The sequence below is a fragment of the Eleutherodactylus coqui genome, chromosome 4 (assembly GCF_035609145.1).
Source record: "Eleutherodactylus coqui strain aEleCoq1 chromosome 4, aEleCoq1.hap1, whole genome shotgun sequence".
NCBI classification, from domain to species: domain Eukaryota; kingdom Metazoa; phylum Chordata; class Amphibia; order Anura; family Eleutherodactylidae; genus Eleutherodactylus; species Eleutherodactylus coqui.
In genome coordinates this window covers 289,862,141-289,888,006 of record NC_089840.1, presented here as the reverse complement: position 1 = coordinate 289,888,006, position 25,866 = coordinate 289,862,141, and the positions used below count along the sequence as shown (strand labels likewise).

General features: G+C 47.3%; 1 protein-coding gene across 1 annotated transcript in view; it reads left to right on the top strand.

Annotated features, from left to right (window-relative positions):
- Positions 1–19,109: 19,109 nt before the first annotated feature.
- The window catches only part of LOC136626753 (pancreatic lipase-related protein 2-like), a 28,581-nt gene continuing 21,824 nt past the window's right edge, over positions 19,110–25,866 (top strand). Inside the window, exon 1 of the mRNA XM_066601759.1 lies at positions 19,110–19,393. Coding sequence (XP_066457856.1) covers positions 19,324–19,393 — 70 coding nt within the window. The 5' untranslated portion in view covers positions 19,110–19,323. The remainder of the gene's footprint in view (positions 19,394–25,866) is intronic.

Here is a 25,866-nt window from a genome sequence, read left to right as displayed (position 1 = left end):
AGAGAGATTTACTGATGTGATTCATTTAGATCTCTGGTATGATTGTGAGGGGGTCCTGGTATCTGTCTCACGACATGTACTAGTTGGCTCTCACAGAGGATCCATGGTAGCAGTACTGATTTAAAAGTCCAGTATCCATATATCGGGCTTCTCCAAATCCTTATCCAGTAACCAGGTCCTCTTCTCCCCATGTGGCAGGTTTCTCAAAAGCCCTTAACTGGTCACTGGTTATGTAAGACTCCAGCAGCTTTGCATCACATCAACATTATCAGGCAGAAGTGAAACGAGGAGGTAGACATCCCTCCAATGCTTCTATGTAGATCAGCCTTTATCCAAAAGAAACGTCTGCACCATCGAGAAGCTCATACCCATAGGGTTAATTCTGCACATCACAGTTCCTCTAACACCAAAAAGTACCTCTTGCTTCTCACTCATGGCTGCACAGACTCAGAGGAGTATCCCAGCTCCTCACACTGCAGCATAGCTGCACAGACTAACTACTTCCTGTCCCTGCACACAGGTCTGCTCCTCACTACCACCCTCTCATAAAGTCAAAGTAGTTTATATGCCTCTTCCTATTTTCTGTAGTTTTAGTGTGTAGACTGGGATGAGGTCAGCAGAGAAAGTAGGGGGTCATCTCGGTATCATTGGAGGGCAAGATCAGCAGGATCATCTAATTATCATTAGAGGGAGGGCTCATGTCTAATGACATCTAAAACCATAGTCTTCATTTATGGTCCACTCAGACAGTAGGAGCGTACTGGAACTAGACCACTTCTAGGGCCCGGGCCACTGAGTCCGGGACGTTTTCTCTCATAGTTACCTCTCTCACATTTTTCCCATTGCCTGCCCACAGAACCACTGCTTGCAGTATACAGCCAACTACTTGTGCACATGCTCACAATGATGAGTTCTAGTCCTGACATGAGTGCATGCGTAAGTAGTCCGCTTTATGCAATAACGGAGTCATTGCAAGCAGTCAGCGGTGGAATGGTGAGAAATGTAAGTATGAGAGTGACTTCCCCGGACTGCAGCTCCTATAGGTTCTTGACTTTAGTTTACGGGACCCATAGGAGGTGACGGAGTCCCTTTAAGACTGATGTAAGGAACTGCAGTCTTAGTAAATCCTCTCTTTGTGCATTTTCCCTGTTCTACATCCATTCTGATAAGAAATCTTGCATTTCCTTTTCATTAAAAGGTTTGGACCCTGCCGGGCCGTACTTTGAAGGAGAGGATGAAACTGTCAGACTAAGCAGTAATGACGCCGACTTTGTAGATATCCTTCACTCAAATGGAAACAATGGGATTCACTTAGGTGAGTTTTATGTTTTTGTACATAATTACTCTATCGCTGTCTTACGTATTTGGGACTGATGGCGTTAACGGTCCTCAAAAAGTAGATAAAGTACAACTTGTCTCACATAATAAAAGTCCCCGGTGCAGCTAACAAACAAAAGTGTAAAAAATTACAACTGGCGGAATGCAAAGAGGAAAGTTCTGAACATTCTCCTGGTCTTCAGTCTCTGTCGGAGGCTCCTGGTGAAAACCATGCACACATTGGCAGAACCCACCAGACCGCCCCGAAATCCTGCCCGCTCCGTGTCATCATAGGGGCAGCACATGCAACCTATTGCAACAAAGATTTCATTTTTCTAGCACACATTGGAAATTGAGAGCTTTTTATATTCTATGAGGCCCTTATGACAACACTGCCGGGCACAGAGACAGGAAGGCTTGTGATGGGAAGACAGACACAGGACTTCTTCTCACAGGAGACCTGGAAGCTCGGCTCAGGAATGAGGTTTTTAATGTTTTAAATTGTAATTTTATTTGTAATTGTTGCAGGTTTGGGGCTAAACCAGGCGATCGGTGATGTGGATTTTTATCCCAATGGAGGGCAGAATATGCCGGAATGTCCCGATGTCAGTTCCATCCAGAATCAATGTAAACAGTTGCATAAAACCAAATGCCACACAGTAGCAGGTCTCCTACTCTTAGCAAAGGGGTGATGATGAGAAAAATGTTACTAAAAAATATTGAGGAATTGGGGGAAAATCCTCAAAAATATGAGGAAATCATCCATATATCAGTAAATCAGAGCCCGGCAGTCTGAGTGTAAGGAGTGGCAAGGCGTGTAAAGTGTTAAATGGGTTGTCCGGTTAAAAATTAACTTTGTACAATTAGATCCAAATGGTTTTAAACAATGAAGTAAAGCGTATGTACCTGCCCTCCGCCCCGGCGACACAGCGCTGCAGCCGCACCATTCTCCTAGTGAGTTGACAGTGGGAGTCATGTGACAATCAGAGGCCGTGGCGTCACCGTCCCGTTCTCCTGCCGTCAGCGCTCACATCCCAGGCACCATGATGCAGGAGTTTGGAACGGTGATGCTGCAGGTGGTGCTCTGTTAATGTCTCCCTCCTAAACTAGTAAACAAGTGTTAGGGAACTTCCTGTAGTCTATGTACAGCAGAGGGAGGAGTAAAGCTTATATAGTGTGGACCCCAGTTTGTGAGGGCCTTAGCAGAGCAAGCTTACAAAGTAGTCGGACCTACACTGATTAAGACTAGGCCTGAAGTACAACTATCACCGCTTGTCCAACAGAAAGAGTGAGAATTGGTGCAGTAGGCTAGCTGGAAGTCACCGGCACTATAAACCCTCAACCTGACTGTACATAGTAGAGGTGAGATTGCAAGAAAGTCAAAGGGAAGAGTCTCAGTAAGGTGCAGAGAGCCAGCAGGGACCAGCCGACCAGAGTTGTGAAGATGTCCAGTAACTAAGGTCCAGTAACACTGACTGAGAGGGAGAGAGGGTGACAGCCACCACCAGGAGTCACTGTTCAAGCGCGGTGCCTCTGTGATGCAGATGAGAAACCATCAAGCTTTAGAAGAACTAAACATGAGTTAATCTGCTCTCCTGGCTTTTATTTGGGTGCAGTACTTGCAACATGACAGCTGGGGACAGTATGGCAGAAAGCACCACGCATTTCACTATAAAAAAGAAGTGTCCCAGTTTTTACCAAAAACTATTAGTCTGGGGTTTGCAGGACCGTAGCCGCTGCCCCTGCGTGTTAGATGCCCACTGCCTGTCTTTGTGTTTGAAATTTTTTTCTATTGAGTTGAAGCAGACATTTTTCGTAAAATTGACAGCATAAAATGCGACCAATACGGCCGCCGCGACTAAATATCGAAATCTCTACATAAACATGAAGCTCTCACTTCTGGATTACTGATCTATGGACAATTTATGGCCTGTCTCTGGGACCATATACACTAGTTGGGTACAGGCTTGCGCTCATATCCTGCATTTGTTTAGATTAGGGCTGTCCAACCCCGTGGCCTAGGATGACTATGAATGCGGCCCACAGGGCCGGATTGGCTGTTTGCTGCACAGGTAAAATTTCCAATGGGCCGACTGAACTGTGGGCCAGCGGCTGTGCTTCATTGTACGCAGAGCCAGCCACAGTCAATGACAACTTAACTACACATGCCCGCCTCTAAGAACTTCTGCAAAATCTGTGGCTTTCTGCCATGTTTCTTACTGTAGATCGACACGAGGTTTTAGCCCTGTCAATGGGCAAAATACACATGTGGAAGCTGACGCGTTTTGTTAGTGTTTGAGTATTTCACTGTGGCCCAAGAAAACTCTTCTTCTTCCAATGTGGCCCAGAGACACCAAAAGGTTGGACACCCCTGGCTTCAATGGTTTCTTGAAATATTTTTGAATATTCTTGCTAAAGAGGGTGCAAAATGTGCATCACCAAGGAAAACAGCGCCCTTATGGTGAGCTGTGCTAAATATATTATGTGCTGTGCCAAGTTCTAAATTCCTGACTCCTCCGATAAATCTCCCCCAATTGACTACTTCTCCTCGAGTCTGAACAGCTTTTGGTTTTGTAGATCTCTGTATCTTGAGTACGATCACGGGACCCCTCAACTGCACTGACTCCACCCTGGACTTCATCAACAGCTGCGAGGAGTTGGTAAAAGACATAACCTTGACCATCGATGAATTAAGAGGTAAAGAGGTTCCCAAGACTTCAATATGGATTCAAATTGCCTCCACTTTATAGGCAGCTCTCCGATGCAGCACCTACATCTTGAACCAGAAGCTACCACACTTATACGGTTGGCACTGTGCAAAGGCAGACAATGAAGGGTTGGCAATACTCTAGCTGATGGGCAGAGGTCCCAAGGGTCCCTTTCAATAAATCATTAATTTAACCCTTCTATGATGGGGGGAGGGGGCATGGTCTATTTTCTTACTGAAACAAATTTCACCTTCACTAGTTACATACATAAAGAGGCCACTATATTAGAGAGCCAATCTAGTAGCGCATTGGAGTTCCTTTGGCCTTCAGAACCGCAGCAATTCATCATGGCGTAGATTCCAGTGGGTGCTGAACATGTTCTGCAGGAATATTGACTCATTGGACAGGAATCTTCTTGTAGTTGTACCAAAGTACATGGGAAATTCTGACCTCCCAGCAGTACGGTGGATTCGTCTGGCCAGGCAATGTTTTTCCATTGCTTAGTGATCTAATTGTTGCACTCCTGGAGTCTCGCCTTTCTGCTAAAGACACAATGGTGCTGGAACTGGTTGTCTGCTGTTATAGCCCATCCATGCTAAGGAATGACGAGTTGTGCGTTCGGACACTCTAGTTGGAGCACCAGCGTTGTATTCTGCTGCTCTTGTCCTGTTGATCAAAATGATTCTTGACATCCTCCCGTTTCGGTGCTTTAGGTAGCACTTGATCTATCCAGTTGCCCATATTCTGAAGGCCATTGCAGCTCACTGGTGTCTTGTGCCATTGAATCTCCAGTGCAAGAATCCACTCTTGCTGAGCTTTATATAAATCAATGGACAGATGATGAGTCCAGAATTCGAATTTTATTGCAAAAGGTTACGACCGCTTACACATTATGACCAAGAACACGGTGAGCGCTGGAAATGCGTAAGCTTCAGGTGCTTTTGCAATGAAACTTGAGTGGATTTTAAATGTCTCCAATTAAAATTATGGGATACACGAGTTTTGGGCCAATTGTCTGCTTTTTACTGCCCTTTATGTAGCTAATAAATGCTACACATTGTAGGGTTCAGTAAGCACAAACACAAATGTGAGCCCCAATGCCGGATTAGGGCACCACCGGAAATAATCTAGAGTGTGTTTCTTGCTTCTTTTTACAGATAAACTATACCTTGCCTTCTGTAGCCACTTCCAGTCTATCTGGTATTACATAGAGAGCATCTGCGATTCTGAAAAGTATGCGGCCTGTCCGTGTGATCCTCTGGAGAACTGTCTAGAGGTATGTACACCCGCTGGTCACCTTCACACGCTCCACTAATGATGGACATTAGTCCACAACTCACAGGTCTCCACTGTAGACTGGTAGACCGTCAGCCACTTTGTGTGTGTGTCAGGCCCAGCCATATAGTCACCCATGTTGTGCCACTGTTATCCCATTCAGGCCTTGAGTAGTGTGAATGCCGTATAAGTCCAGGTCTCCATCCTCCACCCATTGTTCACTCCTGCCTGTTGGTATTTGCATTTAGAAAGCCATTGTCTGACATTCCCCGGGACAGGAGCTGTGGTGTGTGTTAATAACCCATTTCTACCCGGTCACTACTCCTACCTGTATCTGTTGGTGTAGTATTAGCATGAGTAAACCTCATTGTACGTCCATGTACTTGTTAATGAAGTCTTAGAAAAATCATTTACCTAGAGGATGGCTCTCACAGACACGCCGGAGCTGAAATTCAGATCAAAGGGCAAATCCATAAGGGGGATTATGGATCACCAAAAAAGTCCCAGTGCAACAACGATATTTCCAATACCGGGAGGGCGCTGCAGACCTAATGTGTTCACTCCCATAGATATACGACACTCAGAACCCACTAAACAGCCTATATGCATAGTAGTTTATCAGCTGCACCTCTTGTTTGGTACCAACAGATTGCTGGGGTTAAAATATGCAGCATGGCAGCCATAATTTTTCCATAGGAGCGCCTCCTGGGGAAATTTGTCTGAAAAATTAATTGGGTTTCCATCAAAGTGGGCTTCACATACATTCAACATGCCCCTCGGTGATGTCAAAAGGAGGCCGGAGGAGGTGTGGACCAAGGAGACTTTAAACAGAGGGGTTCCCTTCTCTATCTATCTGACTTCAGAGATACGCCTTAGCGTAAGGCTGCTCCTATTGCTTCAGTGACTCTTCACGGATCAGAATCTTGGGCTGGACATCCCAAATCTAGTATCTTTTTTTCCCCCTTGTTTTATTTTAAAATAGCATCTTATTGAGTATACTGTATACCCTTATACTCTCATGTAACAACTTTTTTGTATATCCATTGTTTATATATATATATATATGTATATATGTATATGTATATATGTATATATATATATGTATGTGTATATATATATATATATATATATATATATATATATATATATATATTTGCATTGCTAGTTTTTGTTTTCAAATAAATCTGCAATTTATTAGTTGTGCCTTGTCCATTTTAAAATGAACCACTCCGAAGATTAAAGATTAATAGGCTTGTTTCCAGCATACCAGTGACTTACAAGCTAGTGCTATCAAAGTGTATGTGTGCGGCATTGATGTTTTGGCTGCTCAAGCGCAATTGGGCCTAAAACACCTTCAACCAAAATTGCAAGCAAAATTTCCATTCTGAAAGCTCCTCCTTTCAGTCAGGGCCTCGTTGTGTATAGAGACATAATATTTGGGCCACAATGGGTATGTTTCTCAACACAGGACAAACAAGGGGATCCATTTTGGGGGGCAAATCCTCATTTTCATGAACACTATGGAAAAAAAAACTGTCTTTAAAATTACATATTTGCAAAAATATAAAACTTTTGTTTTTCTCCTCTAAATTGCATTAACTCCTGAAAAAAAACAGTGGGATCAAAATACTCCTGACCCCCTCAGTGAATACATTAGGAGGTGTTTTTTTTTAAAATGGGGTCATTTGTCTGGGTATCTATCATTCTGGTACCTATGAGGCTCATCAAAAATTTGTATGGTATGTTTGCACATATTTGAGATAATGACAATCTTTTTCAAAATGTGCCCAATTTGGTGTTTTAATACATATAAACAAATTCTATCGGTCTATTTTTTAATCACCTAAAGTACAATATTTGGTGAAAAAACAATGTCAGATTCACTTGGATACTCAAAACCCTAATGGACTTATTCTATGTAACATGTTAGATTTCCAAAATTCGGCTCTGTCACTAAGGCGCAAACAGGCTTGATCACTAAGGGGTTAAAGGGATTCTCCAACTAAACTTATGGCATATGAAGAGGAGAGGGAATTCTGGCCTGAGTAGTGCCACCCATCCTGCAGCTCTTCTAGCCTCCCATGTTCCGTGTTGGTTCTGCCTTGGCATGAAGACCAGATTGATATCAGACAGGACAGAACAATTATATAACTGACCTATTTGATCCTTGCAATTGTTCCCATGTTAGCGGCACGTGAGAGAGGCGCCACCTTCCCCAAACAGAACGTAGAGATCTCCAGAAATAAGCACTTCCTAATTTTTCGCTAATTTTCCTCAGTTTTATGGGTTGATGCCTTTTCCTTTTTGCCACTATTGAGCGAGGAAGCACTGGTAGAAGATACAGGGACTTATATAGAACTCATGGGGCCCCATAGTAGTGTACAGAATTGCTCCCCCCCCCAAAAAAAACTACACCATTATATATAATCCTAATGCAATCACTGACACCAGCCTTACAGTGATAGTGATTACAGTGCAGTTACCTCCAGTGATTACAGGTGGTGTATCCAGATGCTGGTGCTGACATTTGTTTTTATTTTTCTCCTCTATCCGGGCCCAGACCGCCATGACAAATTCTTCCAGTCATGCTTCATCTCTGCACACAAATCCCCTATCCTCCTGTTACCACCTCCTCTCAGTATACCTGTAGTATTAATACACCCTTCTAGGCTCAAGCATTCCACAGCCCCCCCAGAAACCCCAGTCAGTAACAGGACAACTTTTGTAAAACAAATTACTGCAGGACAATGTGCAGTTCCATATGGAGCATAATCCAACCCCTCCCCCCTGTCTCCTGCTCTTCGGACATAATACAGTAGGGTTAGTTAAAGGGGTTTTGTCATTTAAAAAAAAAAATTCAATAGTCACCTATTCCTCCCCAGGCCGTCTTCTTACCGCATCTTCTCCTCGCTGATCTTCTCCAGTCCCCCATGTCACCTTACTGCAAGCCATCTGGATCCTATTCTTGTATGGAGCGTTCTTTCTTCTTCCAGCAGGGCAGTGAAGGTTACGTCACCAGTGACATAACCTTCACTGACCTGCCAGAAGGAACGCCGATCTATGGCCGAGACTGCACATGCGTGCTCTCTTGCCGCGAGAGTTCATATGCTATTGTAGAGAGACAGCGCGCATTGCCCTGCAGGAAGGAGCCTACAGAGAATGGATGCTTCATCACCGGAAGACAAAGAATCGGCCAGCTGGAGGTGGGGTGACCCAGGCGTACTGCAGGAGACAGAAGAAGATCGTCGGGGGGAAGATGCGGTAAGAAGACTGACGGGGAGGAATAGGTGAGTATAGAATTTTTGTTTTCTAATGACGGAACCCGTTTAAGGAGAGCCCAGCGAGTCATTCATCCCCAGCTTCCCCATACCCCACAGACCCCATAACAGCCGCATGGTCTGCTGTCACTGAGAGGAGGCAATGTGGCATCAGTGCTAGCCTCTTCTCTACCAGCAGAATGTGACCCATGGGTGGCTCATAGTTCTCACGCGAATGGGAGAGCATGCAGAAATCAAGAGACTGCGGTGACGTTAGAACGGGGATCTGCTCTTCTGGGTTATGAGAGGCCAAGACCTCCTGGCAGGAAACTGCAACATGGCTCCAATCAAGTGCTTATGTAACCAGAAACTTATTGGTGTTCTTGAAAAGTAAATGGTGTCACCTTTGTGTTTAGATGTGTTTTTATTACCTGGGATTTGTATGTGGTACGATTATATATAGCCGCTGGTGTGCCAGTTATTATACTGATCCATCACTGGTTGAAACCTAACAGGCCATCATCGACCTAAAGTGACACCATGATAGAACTCCATTATGATACCAAGAGTAGCATTGCATGAACGCTGCTCTCAGTCAGGTCGGACTTAATTGAATGAACACGTCAAACATGGCCGGACACGTATCAGTATAACCCCCTTCCTTGACTTGGGTGATCCCGCTCTGTAAATGTGTAACTTTGGGTTTCATCTTGGTATCTGGGCTGATGATACCCTCTTATGAGATGGCTGGCACTTGGCTTCAGTGTGCCGGCTGGCAGGTTGGTGCATCGCTGCAGCGAAACTCTCTATTAAACCCAAAATGAGACGACAATCATTTCTCTACAATCTAGAAAGTTACCTGAAGGCAAAAATCTCCAGACCACCAGAAATATCTGCAAGAGAAGCGAGAGAGAAAGTCCCAATGGGGCAAGATTATTTTTCACGATTTTTTCTTTTAATGTTTTCAATTATTATTATTCCTGATCATTTTCCTCCTGATACTTTGTGTTTCACAGGGAATACCGGAGCCGTGTTCCGAGGAGGAGCGCCAGCACATGGGGTATCATGCCAGGCCACCTTCATCATCAGAACCGCAAAAATATACCCTGTCTACCACATAGGGTTGTAGAATTGGCCCCGACGTCTCCACTGAACTGGCTGCTTACAAGTCAAGGTCCGAGGACCGGAGAGTCTCATGTCCTGTAATAAGAGCTTACTTCTCCTACTGCTGTCGGTGGAGGCGCGCGGCATCTTAATAAAGAGTTGTCAAAAACAGTGGTATCTGTATCCTGAGCCGTAATGGGAGGGCCGTATCCTCAATGTGACCAATCGGTATCCAGATTTCCTGAGCTTGCATTCACACGAGTGAGAAGATCGTGCAATTTTGTGTGTTGCGAGACAAAATTATACAACCCATGATTTGCGTTGGCCGTATTTACACGGGCAGTTTTTCTCTCGCACAGAGTTCTATTTCCGTGCCAGACTCACACAACATTAGAACATGCAGATGCGCGGCTACTACAAAGCACACGGACGGACACGCTATTGGCCAATGACAAGAGTCCAGTAATAGGAGGACCTGGGCTTGGTCTTCAGTGTCTTCTGCCATTTTCACAGAGCCAAGAAAATTTGCACGAGATATGCGGGAAAGAAATCGCAGCATGTCCTATCTTTGGCACACACGCATCGCATCGCCCATTGCCTTTTCAATGGGGCCCTCGGCAGCCTCGCGCCACATACTGGGTGCAGGTGCTGCGATGCGAGGTTTCCCAATTGAAAACAATGGGAGAAACTCCATCACGGCTGACAGCTGCAGCAAAGGATCGCTACTTACCTGAAGTGAAGAGAAGCGGTTCTGAGATAACAACGCCTCACATTGGCAGAGAAATCGCATGTTGACGAGCGCAATATTGGGCCGTGATTCATAGCCCAATATCGCACTTGTCCGTGTTAAAGGGGTTGTCCCGCGGCAGCAAGTGGGTCTATACACTTCTGTATGGCCATATTAATGCACTTTGTAATGTACATTGTGCATTAATTATGAGCCATACAGAAGTTATAAGAAGTTATTCACTTGCCTGCTCCGTTGCTAGCGTCCTCGTTTCCATGGTGCCGTCTAATTTTCTGCGTCTAATGGCCAAATTAGACGCGCTTGTGCAGTCCGGGTCTTCTTCGTTTCTCAATGGGGCCGCTCGTGCAGGATGCCGGCTCCGTGTAGCTCCGCCCCGTCACGTGCCGATTCCAGCCAATCAGGAGGCTGGAATCGGCAATGGACCGCACAGAAGCCCTGCGGTCCACCGAGAGAGAAGATCCCGGCGGCCATCTTCAACCGGTAAGTAAGAAGTCACCGGAGCGCGGGGATTCAGGTAAGCGCTGTGCGGTTTTTTTTTTAAGTCCCTGCATCGGGGTTGTCTCGTGCCGAACGGGGGGGGGGGGGGGGGGGTTGAAAAAAAAAAAACCCGTTTAGGCGTGGGACAACCCCTTTAAGTTAGCCTTACAATAGGAACAATTCATTGTTATAACTGCTGATCATATCCCCTGTGGCACTAAACATCCACTATTTATACCAGTGGTACATATGTAATAATATACAGGAGATACCCAGGTTATACCAGCATGCTCCATATCACTATATACAGGAGATGTATAACTTATACCAGCTGTGCATATATAATTATATACAGGAGATACCCAGGTTATACCAGCATGGTTCATAGCACTATATACAGGAGATGTATAACTTATACCAGCTGTACATATATAATTATATACAGGAGATACCCAGGTTATACCAGCATGCTCCATATCATTATATACAGGGAGATGTATAACTTATACCAGCTGTACATATATAATGTTATACAGGGGAGACCCAGGTTATATCAGCATGCTCCATATCACTATATACAGGATGTATAATTTATACCAGCTGTACATATATAATTATATACAAGAGATACCCAGGTTATACCAGCATGCTCCATATCACTATATACCGGAGATGTATAACTTATACCAGCTGTACATATATAATTATATACAAGAGATACCCAGGTTATACCACCATGCTCTATATCCTTATATACTGGATGTATAACTTATACCAGCTGTACATTTATAATTATATACAGGAGATACCCAGGTTATACCAGCATGCTCCATATCACAATATACAACTGTTGTCATATGTGATAATAAGGCTGAGTGTGACACCCTGCACCCCAATAGAGTAGTGACCCGGAGGGCCTGCAGACTAGTGAAAAAGAGTTAATAAGTTCCTGGGACCTCACTATGAGCCTCTAGGGGACATAGCAGGTGCCCCACCTGAAATAGACGCTGCTATGGCTGGGATATCTAACCCAGCAACAGCTTAGTGATTAGTGCTTTGGTTGCTTAGCAACACCATAGCCCGCATGGGAAAACAATTTTAAGTGTGAGTACGTGAGGTCAGTTAGGATTTGGAGTTTGAGAGCAGAGGAAGGCAGACACAAAGACAAGAGCAGGAGAGGGATATAGTGTGGTGAGACAGCGAGGGTGTCATCAGAAGAGATAGAGGGAGGAAGCACAGAGAGTAGCAGAGTTTCTCTTCCATCCTCAAAAAGGGAATCAGAGCGAGTGAGAGAGAGAGAGAGAGACCGAGAGAGAGGCCATTACAATAATGAGTGTTACCTTCCCTTGTGCAGTTAACCAACAGTGGGACATAGTATACCCAGCGTGAGCCCTTCTAACCTGTCGCTGACAGCCCCGGAAGGGGAAAAAAAGAAAATCTTTATGGCATTCAAATAACCTTCACCGAGTGAAGTAAGGATACAATGTGGATACAATGTGGATACAAGTGAAACTGTTCTTATCATTGCTCCTAAATCCACAAGAGTGAACTGTCTATGACCTGACATTACATTGTAAACTGACACCACCCACTCCAGCTACCTCTGGCTCCCTGCAATAGCTATACCCCTCTACATTCACACATACATGCTTGAGTACACTGTACCCTCTCATCTAGGTAATATTAGTCATCTTTCTTTGTATCCCACCAACATGTTCCACAGTGCTTTACAAATTGGGGAAAATAGGGTCAGATAATAGGTTAAAGCTGGGGGAAATGAAAAGCAGGCCCAGGTTAGGAGTGATGTCCGCCCCCCATCCTCCCCACAGCTGGTAGTAGTAGGAGGATAGAGAGGGTGAGCAGATGGTTGAGAGACTTGCACTGAGGGGGAGGAGAGAGGGGCTGATGTGGATGGAGTGCACTGAGGGGAGGAGAGAGGGGCTGATGTGGATGGAGTGCACTGAGGGGAGGAGAGAGGGGCTGATGTGGATGGAGTGCACTGAGGGGAGGGGAGAGGGGCTGATGTGGATAGAGTGCACTGAGGGGAGGAGAGAGGGGCTGATGTGGATGGACTGCACTGAGGGGAGGAGAGAGGGGCTGATGTGGATGGACTGCACTGAGGGGAGGAGAGAGGGGCTGATGTGGATGGACTGCACTGAGGGGAGGAGAGAGGGGCTGATGTGGATAGAGTGCACTGAGGGGAGGAGAGAGGGGCTGATGTGGATGGACTGCACTGAGGGGAGGAGAGAGGGGCTGATGTGGATGGACTGCACTGAGGGGAGGAGAGAGGGGCTGATGTGGATGGAGTGCACTGAGAGGAGGAGAGAGGGGCTGATGTGGATGGAGTGCACTGAGAGGAGGAGAGAGGGGCAGATGTGGATGGAGTGCACTGAGGGGAGGAGAGAGGGGCTGATGTGGATAGAGTGCACTGAGGGGAGGAGAGAGGGGCTGATGTGGATAGAGTGCACTGAGAGGAGGAGAGAGGGGCTGATGTTGATAGAGTGCACTGAGGGGAGGAGAGAGGGGCTGATGTGGATGGACTGCACTGAGGGGAGGAGAGAGGGGCTGATGTGGATGGACTGCACTGAGGGGAGGAGAGAGGGGCTGATGTGGATAGAGTGCACTGAGGGGAGGAGAGAGGGGCTGATGTGGATGGACTGCACTGAGGGGAGGAGAGAGGGGCTGATGTGGATGGACTGCACTGAGGGGAGGAGAGAGGGGCTGATGTGGATGGAGTGCACTGAGAGGAGGAGAGAGGGGCTGATGTGGATGGAGTGCACTGAGAGGAGGAGAGAGGGGCTGATGTGGATGGAGTGCACTGAGAGGAGGAGAGAGGGGCTGATGTGGATGGAGTGCACTGAGGGGAGGAGAGAGGGGCTGATGTGGATGGACTGCACTGAGGGGAGGAGAGAGGGGCTGATGTGGATAGAGTGCACTGAGAGGAGGAGAGAGGGGCTGATGTGGATGGAGTGCACTGAGAGGAGGAGAGAGGGGCTGATGTGGATAGAGTGCACTGAGGGGAGGAGAGAGGGGCTGATGTGAATGGAGTGCACTGAGGGGAGGAGAGAGGGGCTGATGTGGATGGAGTTCACTGAGTGGAGGAGAGAGGGGCTGATGTGGATGAAATACACAGAGGGTAGGAGAGAGGGGCTGATGTGGATGGAGTGCACTGAGGGGAGGAGAGAGGGGCTGATGTGGATGGAGTGCACTGAGGGGAGGAGAGAGGGGCTGATGTGGATGGAGTGCACTAAGGGGAGGAGAGAGGGGCTGATGTGGATGGAGTGCACTGAGTGGAGGAGAGACAGGCGGATGTGGATGGAGTGCACTGAGGGGAGCAGAGAGGGGCTGATGTGGATGGAGTGCACTGAGGGGAGGAGAGAGGGGCTGATGTGGATAGAGTGCACTGAGGGTAAGAGAGAGGGGCTGATGTGGATGGAGTGCACTGAGTGGAGGAGAGACAGGCGGATGTGGATGGAGTGCACTGAGGGGAGCAGAGAGGGGCTGATGTGGATGGAGTGCACTGAGGGGAGGAGAGAGGGGCTGATGTGGATGGAGTGCACTGAGAGGAGGAGAGAGGGGCTGATGTGGATGAAATACACAGAGGGGAGGAGAGAGGGGCTGATGTGGATGGAGTGCACTGAGGGGAGGAGAGACGGGCTGATGTCGATGGAGTGCACTGAGGGGAGGAGAGAGGGGCTGATGTGGATGGAGTGCACTGAGAGGAGGAGAGAGGGGCTGATGTGGATGAAATACACAGAGGGGAGGAGAGAGGGGCTGATGTGGATGGAGTGCACTGAGGGGAGGAGAGAGGGGCTGATGTGGATGGAGTGCACTGAGTGGAGGAGATAGGGGCTGATGTGGATGAAATACACAGAGGGGAGGAGAGAGGGGCTGATGTGGATGGAGTGCACTGAGGGGAGGAGAGAGGGGCTGATGTCGATGGAGTGCACTGCGGGGAGGAGAGAGGGGCTGATGTGGATAGAGTGCACTGAGGGTAAGAGAGAGGGGCTGATGTGGATGGAATGCACTGAGGGGAGGAGAGAGAGGCTGATGTGGATGAAATACACAGAGGGGAGGAGAGAGGGGCTGATGTGGATGGAGTGCACTGAGGGGAGGAGAGAGGGGCTGATGTGGATGGAGTGCACAGAGGGGAGGAGAGACGGGCTGATGTCGATGGAGTGCACTGAGGGGAGGAGAGAGGGGCTGATGTGGATGGAGTGCACTGAGAGGAGGAGAGAGGGGCTGATGTGGATGAAATACACAGAGGGGAGGAGAGAGGGGCTGATGTGGATGGAGTGCACTGAGGGGAGGAGAGAGGGGCTGATGTGGATGAAATACACAGAGGGGAGGAGAGAGGGGCTGATGTGGATGGAGTGCACTGAGAGGAGGAGAGACGGGCTGATGTCGATGGAGTGCACTGAGGGGAGGAGAGAGGGGCTGATGTGGATGGAGTGTACTGTGGGGAAGAGAGAGGGGCTGATGTGGATGGAATACACAGAGGGGAGGAGAGAGGGTCTGATGTGGATGGAGTGCACTGAGAGGAGGAGAGAGGGGCTGATGTGGATGGAGTGCACTGAGGGGAGGAGAGAGGGGCTGATGTGGATGGAATACACTGAGTGGAGGAGAGAGGGGCTGATGTGGATGGAATACACTGAGGGGAGGAGAGAGGGGCTGATGTGGATGGAGTGCACTGAGGGGAGGAGAGAGGGGCTGATGTGGATGGAATACACTGAGGGGAGGAGAGAGGGGCTGATGTGGATGGAATACACTGAGAGGAGGAGAGAGGGGCTGATGTGGATGGAGTGCACTGAGGGGAGGAGAGAGGGGCTGATGTGGATGGAGTGCACTGAGGGGAGGAGAGAGGGGCTGATGTGGATGGAATACACTGAGTGGAGGAGAGAGGGGCTGATGTGGATGGAATACACTGAGAGGAGGAGAGAGGGGCTGATGTGGATGGAGTGCACTGAGGGGAGGAGAGAGGGGCTGATGTGGATGGAATACACTGAGGGGAGGAGAGAGGGGCTGATGTGGATGGAATACACTGAGGGGAGGAGAGAGGGGCTGATGTGGATGGAATACACTGAGAGGAGGAGAGAGGGGCTGATGTGGATGGAGTGCACTGAGGGGAGGAGAGAGGGGCTGATGTGGATGGAATACACTGAGTGGAGGAGAGAGGGGCTGATGTGGATGGAATACACTGAGGGGAGGAGAGAGGGGCTGATGTGGATGGAATACACTGAGAGGAGGAGAGAGGGGCTGATGTGGATGGAGTGCACTGAGGGGAGGAGAGAGGGGCTGATGTGGATAGAATACACAGAGGTGAGGAGAGAGGGGCTGATGTGGATGGAGTGCACTGAGGGGAGGAGAGAGGGGCTGATGTGGATGGAGTGCACTGAGGGGAGGAGAGAGGGGCTGATGTGGATGGAATACACTGAGGGGAGGAGAGAGAGACCATTGTAGCTCTGCTGCCGATAGCAGTACCACTTGCTTAACAAGTCAAACTGGTCATTTTTATCCTGAGGGGTAGCACCATTCTGGGAGAAGTGCCCTTTCACATCCCCCAATGCCGTTGACAAGAGTCCTGTCAGGACTTGTGATTCTCCATTGTTGCCCCATCCGGGGAACAGTGCCGCGGTTCTGTAATGAATAAAAAAAACATTTAGTAGATGAGGGAAGGGTGGGGGGAGCTGTTCCCCTGCTTCAGTTCCACCTAGCATCAGGGAAAGTTCTTATCCTCCCAGGAAAAGTTCTGCCCCCTTTTCACCTTCACCCTTCACAAGACTGCAGCCAATCCTCTTACCTTCCTTTCTCTGCTCTAAACAAACATAAAAGCTTAGAACTGTACCCATCATCTGCCCCTATCCCCTGCTCCTCTCCTGCCCCTACCTCCTGCCCCTCACCAGCCCTTACTCCTCTGCTCCTCACCTGCTCCTCACCTGCCCATACCCTCTGTCCCTCACCTGACCATAACTTCTGACCCTCACCTGCCCCTACCATCTGCTCCTCACCTGCCCCTACCTCCTGCTCCTCACCTGCCCCCCCCCTGCTCCTCACCTGCCCCCCCCTGCTCCTCACCTGCCCATACCCTCTGTCCCTCACATGACCATACCCCCTGACCCTCACCTAACCCTACCCCTTGCCCCTCACCTGGCCTTACCCCCCACTCCTCACCTTACCCTACTCCTTACCTGCTCCTCCCCCCTGCCCCTCACATGCCTTTACCCTTACCTCCTGCTCCTCCAGTCTGTCTCTCTAGGAGTTTACCTAGATGGAGAGGAGGAGGCTTGGACTACTCAACCCATCACCCCCACTACTGCGCTCACAAGAGCTTATGGCTCATTGTCCCTACGAAGTTGTCCGGCCCTCGTCGCACTGCTTCTACTGCTCAAGTTCGAGGGGAAAGAGGTGGGCAGTCATGTGGCCCCGGATATACTGGAAATAATAATTACAGGGCGGTAGACCCCTGCAGTATTGGGCTGCTGACAATATCCAGAAATGACGAACCCTTCGGAACAAGGGCCGCCAACCTGAATTCATTTTCCTGGACAGCTAAGGGCAGCTGCAGGCGAGCATAATTCACCGCGTGCCAACTGCATATGTCAGTCATGCGGTACGCAGCAAGTATGTAATGACATTGCATACTTGCTGCGGGCTGCCGATCACCATGCACTATCTTGGCATCTATGTGCGCGTAATATGTGCCAAGATAGAACACGCTATAATCTTTATTGCGCACGTATTTGGCGCAATATGTGTAATCGGCAGCATGGGAGCCTATGGCAGGTTAGTACAGCGCATTCCGTGTGCAACACCTGTGCGCGGAATACGCTCTAACAACACATTCGTGCGAAGGATCCCTTACCCAAAAAGCACAGGCAGAAAAACATTTTGTTACGGACACATCGGTAAAACCCCAGTGAATAATAAGGTTCTATGTGATACATCAGATACTGATCACAACTCATTGCCAGCAGGTACTGAGAGCTGCAAAATGATGACGATTGGCCCCTTTCACACAGGCAATGCACTTCTCGTCCGGCCGCATCTCGTCTCATCCGGCCAAAAAACTCGTGAGCAGGACAGGGCCACGGCCAAGTTGCGGCTAAAATTCATATTTTCCTCCATTCACACGGCCGGGCGCGGCGTTTGGAGTCCGTAGTTCAGAATTCCTTCAGCCGGCATAAATACTCAGTGTGGCTTCTATTATTTAAATAGAGCCACCTGACATAAGTTAGCAGCGCTGGCCGCTGTTAAACTCCCTCCCTTTGCCGGGAGCTCCCAAAAATGCTTATAAGAGCCGCCAGCTGATCGTGGCCGAAAGATCTATATTTTCCATCCGCTTCAAAACATCAGTCGGCATATTTGGCCGCCGATGTCCTATTATCACGTCCGCAATGTTTAGACGCGGCTAAAAATCGGCCACCTGAATGAATGTATTGGAATTCAACGTCTCAGAAGGTCAGGATTTTGGATTGTGGCTAAACTAGCCGCAGAAAAAACGCTCGCGTGAAAGAGTCCTTACAGTCATATTATAGTCCTCAAGTACCGCCAGCCTCAAAAACTTCACGGACGCATTTAATAGTTTTCATGGACGCTGGAAAAAGTTTCTTACTTTTACGAACTTCTGGAGCGTTGGCCACTCGGATAGTGACTGTGGACAGGTCGCTTCTGCTTTACAGAGTTCTGCATTTCCCTCCGTGTCACTGAGCTCATTGCGATGGCCACTATTCGCTTCCTTACTGCGCCATTGTGGCCTTGGTCGGAGCTGTCCTTATTCTTCTATCACTTCTGCTATTATTTGATTTAAGAAATTTCACCAGAAAGGCAAATATTTCCCCCGAACACAACGTAGCGTTCTAATAGGCCTCGGAGTGGTCAGTGCGACTGAGATGTTGTCTCTTCATAGGCCACAGTCCTATGCAAGCATTATGAAGAAGACGTAATCCCCACTATCCTCTCCCGGTGCCGGCACTGAGCAGTGGAACGTGTCATGGTAATATAAAGTATTTATGAAAGCTGGCTTACTTCCTCCTTGCATCATCGTGGTCTTCCTCGGCTCGCGGTTTTATTCTTCTGTTTCTTCTGCTTTTTATTTTAATCTGAAAAGTTTCCCAGAACGTTGAATGAGATGCAAATATTGATTTGGCGAATTGCAGTGTAACCTCCGGGGCGGACGAGGCTCTGCTTACTGCTTACACCCTCAATCACTATTAATGAACTGATGATCTGGGGCCAATAAAAGTCACATGACCCAGGCCACTTAAAAATGAATGCGGGAGCTGGCTGGTAGCACAACCACAACATCTGCCCTGAGTTACGTGAAACCAGATCCTGGAAACGCCATCCCAGCCGGATGATATTCCAACAGTTGTGTGTAACCTAGAGGGTTCGGTGACGCCGGCTGCGCTCGCTGCACAGATCCCCGGGACGTTATGTGATGATGATCTCCTGCAGCACCATGAGGATCGCAGCCCTGGTCTTACATATAACAGTGGCTCTGGTGAAAGGTAAGGGGCGCACGCAGCGGGAACGTTGGGTTACTGGGAGATGATTAAGAACACGCCTCGGATATCCTGCATGTGGGATGTATCCGTGTTTTATTGCATGGGTTGCAGTGCTGGGCTTCTTTCTGTCTGCCTTTGGGATATTTCCTTCCGCAGGGTGCGATTACACGGAGGGTGTTACAGGGTGGGTGCTGATGGACTTATTTGTGTTGGTATATAATGATATACAAAAGACAAATATACAAGGGTCATGTAAATGATTGGTAACCACCGGTATGTCAGATACGATGTGGCATATAATATGAAGGTAGAGGTCATGAGTGTTATAGTATCATTCATACTTCTTTCACCAACCGGAAGCTGTCAGCACCGTCCAGCGACGGTCTTCTGAAACCCCCTTGGGGTGCCATTGCAAATTGCCTATGAAGCCATGCCTGTGGCTTGATAGATGGTATAATGTAATACTATGGTATTACATGATAGTGCAGGAGCGAACAAGCCATCGCAAGTTCATGTCCCCTGTGGAGACTGAAAAAAAACAAAAAGTACAAAAATCAGTTTTAAAAATGTTTTATTAATTATATTAAAAATAAAATGTAATAAAAGTTCAAAAAACGTTTTTTGCCTTATTAATAATAAAAAAGACCGACACATATTTTCTATGGCTGCATCCATAAAAGTCTGATCTATCAAAGTAACGCATGATTAACTCTGCAATATAAACGTTCGCTTAAAATAAAAGTCACCGCCAGAATTGTGCTTTTTTAGCCACCCACCAAGAAAAGAAAGTAATTAAAAGTGATCTACAAGTCACATGTACTCCGGAATGGTGCCAATAGAAACTAGAGGACGTCCCGCAAAAAAGGAGTCCTCACTCAACTACGGCCTAAAAATAAAAACATTACGGCTGCCAGGAGACAACAGCAGAAAATAATTACATTTTTTTCCAAATTTTAATTTTTTACCCCAAAGATATTTTCTATTTTAATAGCAGTAAAGCAAAAAAAAAGCCTAAATAAATGCGGTATGGCAATAATTGTACTGAACCGCGGGATACAGTTATCATGGGATTTCTGCTGCCCCGTGAAATAAGCCCCCACCCCAGATGGCAGAACTTTGTTAAAGCCCTCCTTCACTCCACTCCACGGTATAACGCTCCCAATGTTCTCGATGGAGCCTCTCAGACAGGCATTCGCCTGGAAAGCGCCGCGATTTTCGTGCGGAGTCTGTTCTATTTCTCAGCGTTTAGCGCATCAATGATGGGGATGGCTACAAGCCGGGAGCGGCCGCAGCATTTTAGTACATCATGTGCCTGAAAAATACTAGTCGTCCCACAAAAAGCGACCGTCAGACATCTACGCTGATGGATAAATAGGCTGGGGTCACACGGGACGGAATTCCAGCGGAATTCTCGCGAATGGCCACACCGAAAATCTGCAAGAATTCCGCTGGAAAAGCGCAGCTTCAAAACCCGCGACCTTTAGCAGCAGTTTTGCTGTCGGCAGTCCGTCCCCTGAAGCTTTCTCTCCTCATAGAGAGCAGAGAAGCCGCTGCGGAAAAGAGAAAATTTAATTCCGCGCCGCATGTCAGTTGTCACGCGACTTGGCCGCAGCGCGTGGAGGAGATTCTTGCTAAATCTCATCCCCTTTGCTGGCTAACCCCCGGATCAGGCGCCACGGGCAGAATTGCCTTGCAGACGTTCCTTTCTTGGGATGTCGATCAGGGCTCACGCCCACGGTCTATATTAATGGAGTCCTCTGCTGCGAAAAACATGGTGAAATAGAACATGTCGCGATGTCTTTCCTGCAGAAGAATCACGCTTGTGAGCGCTGACAGGCAGATAAGCGGGAACGCAGCAGAAATCCGTCCATGGGCACTAGCCGTTAGGAGATGGGAACAGCCATATATAATACATAGTGTGTATAACATTCACCATCTGCATAAGGTAATATACAGGCTCATATCAGAATGGCAGATGGGCCCCACTGCACAGGGCCAGGATATCAGTGTGACATACATCAGGGGGGCTGGAGACTGATACAGGGGCTTGTATACCTTTACTTCACAGATGTGAGTAGCTCTATGTAATATAACTGCATATAGCACAGTCTCTTCAAGGTGAAATATCTGCTGATCTCCGCCTGCTTTCTGTAGTCACTCGGAACCAGACCAGAGTCGCATAAAGCATTACGGGCATCACCACCCTGCACTCTCACATATCACATACTCTTCACCATAGTAGCCTGCATGTCCCTCAGACTGCTCCGCCGGGCACCTCCAGCTCCTCAGTGTCAGATCTCGCTTATATCATGAGATAACTTGTCTCCAGCTCACATTTCCTCACAACTTTTATATTACAGATGACTATTATCTCCCACAGCTCACCTGACAGGACCGACTCTCTTATTACACCTCACAGATGACTATTATCTCCCACAGCTCACCTGACAGGACCGGCTCTCTTATTACACCTCACAGATAACTATTATCTCTCACAGCTCACCTGCCAGGACTGGCTCTCTTATTATATCTCACAGATGACTATTATCTCTCACAGGTCACCTGACTTGACCAGCTCTCTTATTATGCCTCACAGATGACTATTATCTCTCACAGGTCACCTGACTTGACCTGCTCTCTTATTATACCACACAGATGACTATTATCACTCACAGATCACCTGACAGGACCGGCTCGCTTATTATACCTCACAGATGACTATTGTCTCCCACAGATCACCTGACAGGACTGGCACTCTTATTATACCTCACAGATGACTATTATCACTCACAGATCACGTGACAGGAGCGGCGCTCTTATTATACCTCACAGATAACTATTATCTCTCACAGCTCACCTGACAGGGCCGGCTCTCTTATTATACCTCACAGATGACTATTATCTCTGACAGCTCACCTGACAGCACTGTCTCTTATTATACCTCACAGATGACTATTATCTCTGACAGGTCACCTGACAGGACGGCTCTCTTATTATATCTACCAGATGACTATTATCTCTTACAGATCACATGACAGGACCGGCGCTCTTATTATACCTCACAGAGGACTATTATTTCTCAAAGATCACCTGACACGACCGGCGCTCTTATTACACTTCACAGAGAACTATTATCTCCCACAGCTCACCTGACAGGACCGACGCTCTTATTATACCTCACTGATGACTATTATCTCCCACAGCTCACCTGACAGGACCGACGCTCTTATTATACCTCACAGATGACTATTATCTCTGACAGGTCACCTGACAGGACCAGCTCTCTTATTATACCTCACTGATGACTATTATCTCTGACAGGTCACCTGACAGGACCAGCTCACTTATTATACCTCACTGATGACTATTATCTCCCACAGATCACCTGACAGGACGGGTTCTCTTATTATACCTAATAGATGACTATTATCTCTGACAGGTCACCTGACAGGACCGGCTCTCTTATTATATCTACCAGATGACTATTATCTCTCACAGATCATATGACAGGAACGGCGCTCTTATAATACCTCACAGATGACTATTATCTCTGACAGGTCACCTGACAGGACCGGCTCTCTTATTATGCCTCACAGATGACTATTATCTCTTACAGATCACCTGACAGGACCAGCTCTCTTCTTATACCTCGCAGATGACTATTATCTCTCACAGCTCAACTGACAGGACTGTCTCTCTTATTATACCTCACAGATGACTATTATCTCTGACAGGTCACCTGACAGGACCGGCTCTCTCATTATACTTCACAGATGACTATTATCTCTGACAGGTCACCTGACAGGACTGGCTCTCTTATTATACCTCACAGATGACTATTATCTCTGACAGGTCACCTGACAGGATCGACGCTCTTATTATACCTCACTGATGACTATTATCTCCCACAGCTCACCTGACAGGACCGTCTCTCTTATTATACCTCACTGATGACTATTTTCTCCCACAGATCACCTGACAGGACCGGCGCTCTTATTATACCTCACACATGACTATTATCTCTCACAGCTCACCTGACAGGACTGGCTCTCTTATTATACCTCACAGATGACTATGATCTCCCACAGATCACCTGACAGGATCGGCTCTCTTATTATACCTCACAGATGACTATTATCTCTCACAGCTCACCTGACAGGACCGGCTCTCTTATTATACCTCACACATGACTGTTATCTCTCACAGCTCACCTGACAGGACCGACTCACTTATTACACCTCACAGATAACTATTATCTCTCACAGCTCACCTGACAGGACTAGTGCTCCTATTATACCTCACAGATGACTATTATCTCCCATAGATCACCTGACAGGACTGTCTCTCTTATTATACCTCACTGATGACTATTATCTCCCACAGCTCACCTGACAGGACCGTCTCTCTTATTATACCTCACTGATGACTATTATCTCCCACAGATCAACTGACAGGACCGGCGCTCTTATTATACCTCACAGATGACTAATATCTCCCTCAGATTACCTGACAGGACAGGCTCTGTTAATATACCTCACAGATACTATTATCACTCACAGATCACCTGACTGGACCGGCTCTCTTATTATACCTCACAGATGACTATTATCACTCACAGATCACCTGACAGTACTGGCTCTCTTATTATACCTCACAGATGATTATTATCTCCCACAGATCACCTGACAGGACCGGGGCTCTTATTATACTTCACAGATGACTATTATCACTCACAGGTCAGCTGACAGAATCGGCTCTCTTATTAAACCTCACAGATAACTATTATCTCTCATAGCTCACCTGATAGTACAGGCGCTCTTATTATACCACACAGATGACTATTATCTCCCACAGCTCACCTGATAGGACCGTCTCTCTTATTATACCTCACAGATGACTATTATCTCCCACAGATCACCTGACAGGACTGGCGCTCCTATTATACCACACAGATGACTATTATCACTCACAGATCACCTGACAGGACCGTCTCTCTTATTGTACCTCACAGATGACTATTATCTCTCACAGATCATATGACAGGACCGGCGCTCTTATTACACTTCACAGAGAACTATTATCTCCCACAGCTCACCTGACAGGACCGGCTCTCTTATTATACTTCACAGATGACTATTATCTCTCACAGGTCACCTGACAGGACCGACGCTCTTATTATACCTCACAGATGACTATTATCTCTGACAGGTCACCTGACAGGACCGACTGTCTTATTATACCTCACAGATGAGTATTATCTTTCAAAGATCACCTGACACGACCAGCGCTCTTATTACACTTCACAGAGAACTATTATCTCCCACAGCTCACCTGACAGGACAGGCTCTCTTATTATACTTCACAGATGACTATTATCTCTCACAGCTCACCTGACAGGACCGACACTCTTATTATACCTCACAGATAACTATTATCTCTGACAGATCACCTGACAGGACCAGCTCTCTTATTATACCTCACAGATGACTATTATCTCTGACAGGTCACCTGACAGGACCGGCTCTCTTATTATATCTACCAGATGACTATTATCTCTCACTGATCACATGACAGGATCAGCGCTCTTATTATACCTCACAGATGACTATTATCTCTGACAGGTCACCTGACAGGACCGGCTCTCTTATTATGCCTCACAGATGACTATTATCTCTCACAAATCACCTGGCAGGACCAGCTCTCTTATTATACCTCACTGATGACTATTATCTCTCACAGGTCACCTGACAGGACCGTCTCTCCTATTATACCTCACTGATTACTATTATCTCTGACAGGTCACCTGACAGGACTGGCTCTCTTATTATACCTCACAGATGACTATTATCTCTGACAGGTCACCTGACAGGACCGTCTCTCTTATTATACCTCACTGATGACTATTGTCTCCCACAGATCAACTGACAGGACCGGCGCTCTTATTATACCTCACAGATGACTATTATCTCCCTCAGATTACCTGACAGGACAGGCTCTCTTAATATACCTCACATATGACTATTATCACTCACAGATCACCTGACTGGACCGGCTCTCTTATTATACCTCACAGATGACTATTATTACTCACAGATCACCTGACAGTACTGGCTCTCTTATTATACCTCACAGATGATTATTATCTCCCACAGATCACCTGACAGGACCGGTGCTCTTATTATACCTCACAGATGACTATTATCACTTACAGGTCACCTGACAGAATCGGCTCTCTTATTATACCTCACAGATGACTATTATCTCTGACAGGTCACCTGACTGGACCGGCTCTCTTATTATACCTCACAGATGACTATTATCTCTGACAGGTCACCTGACAGGACCGGCTCTCTTATTATACCTCACAGATGACTATTATATCTGACAGCTCACCTGACAGCACTGGCTCTTATTATACCTCACAGATAACTATTATCTCTGACAGGTCACCTGACAGGACCGGCTCTCTTATTATA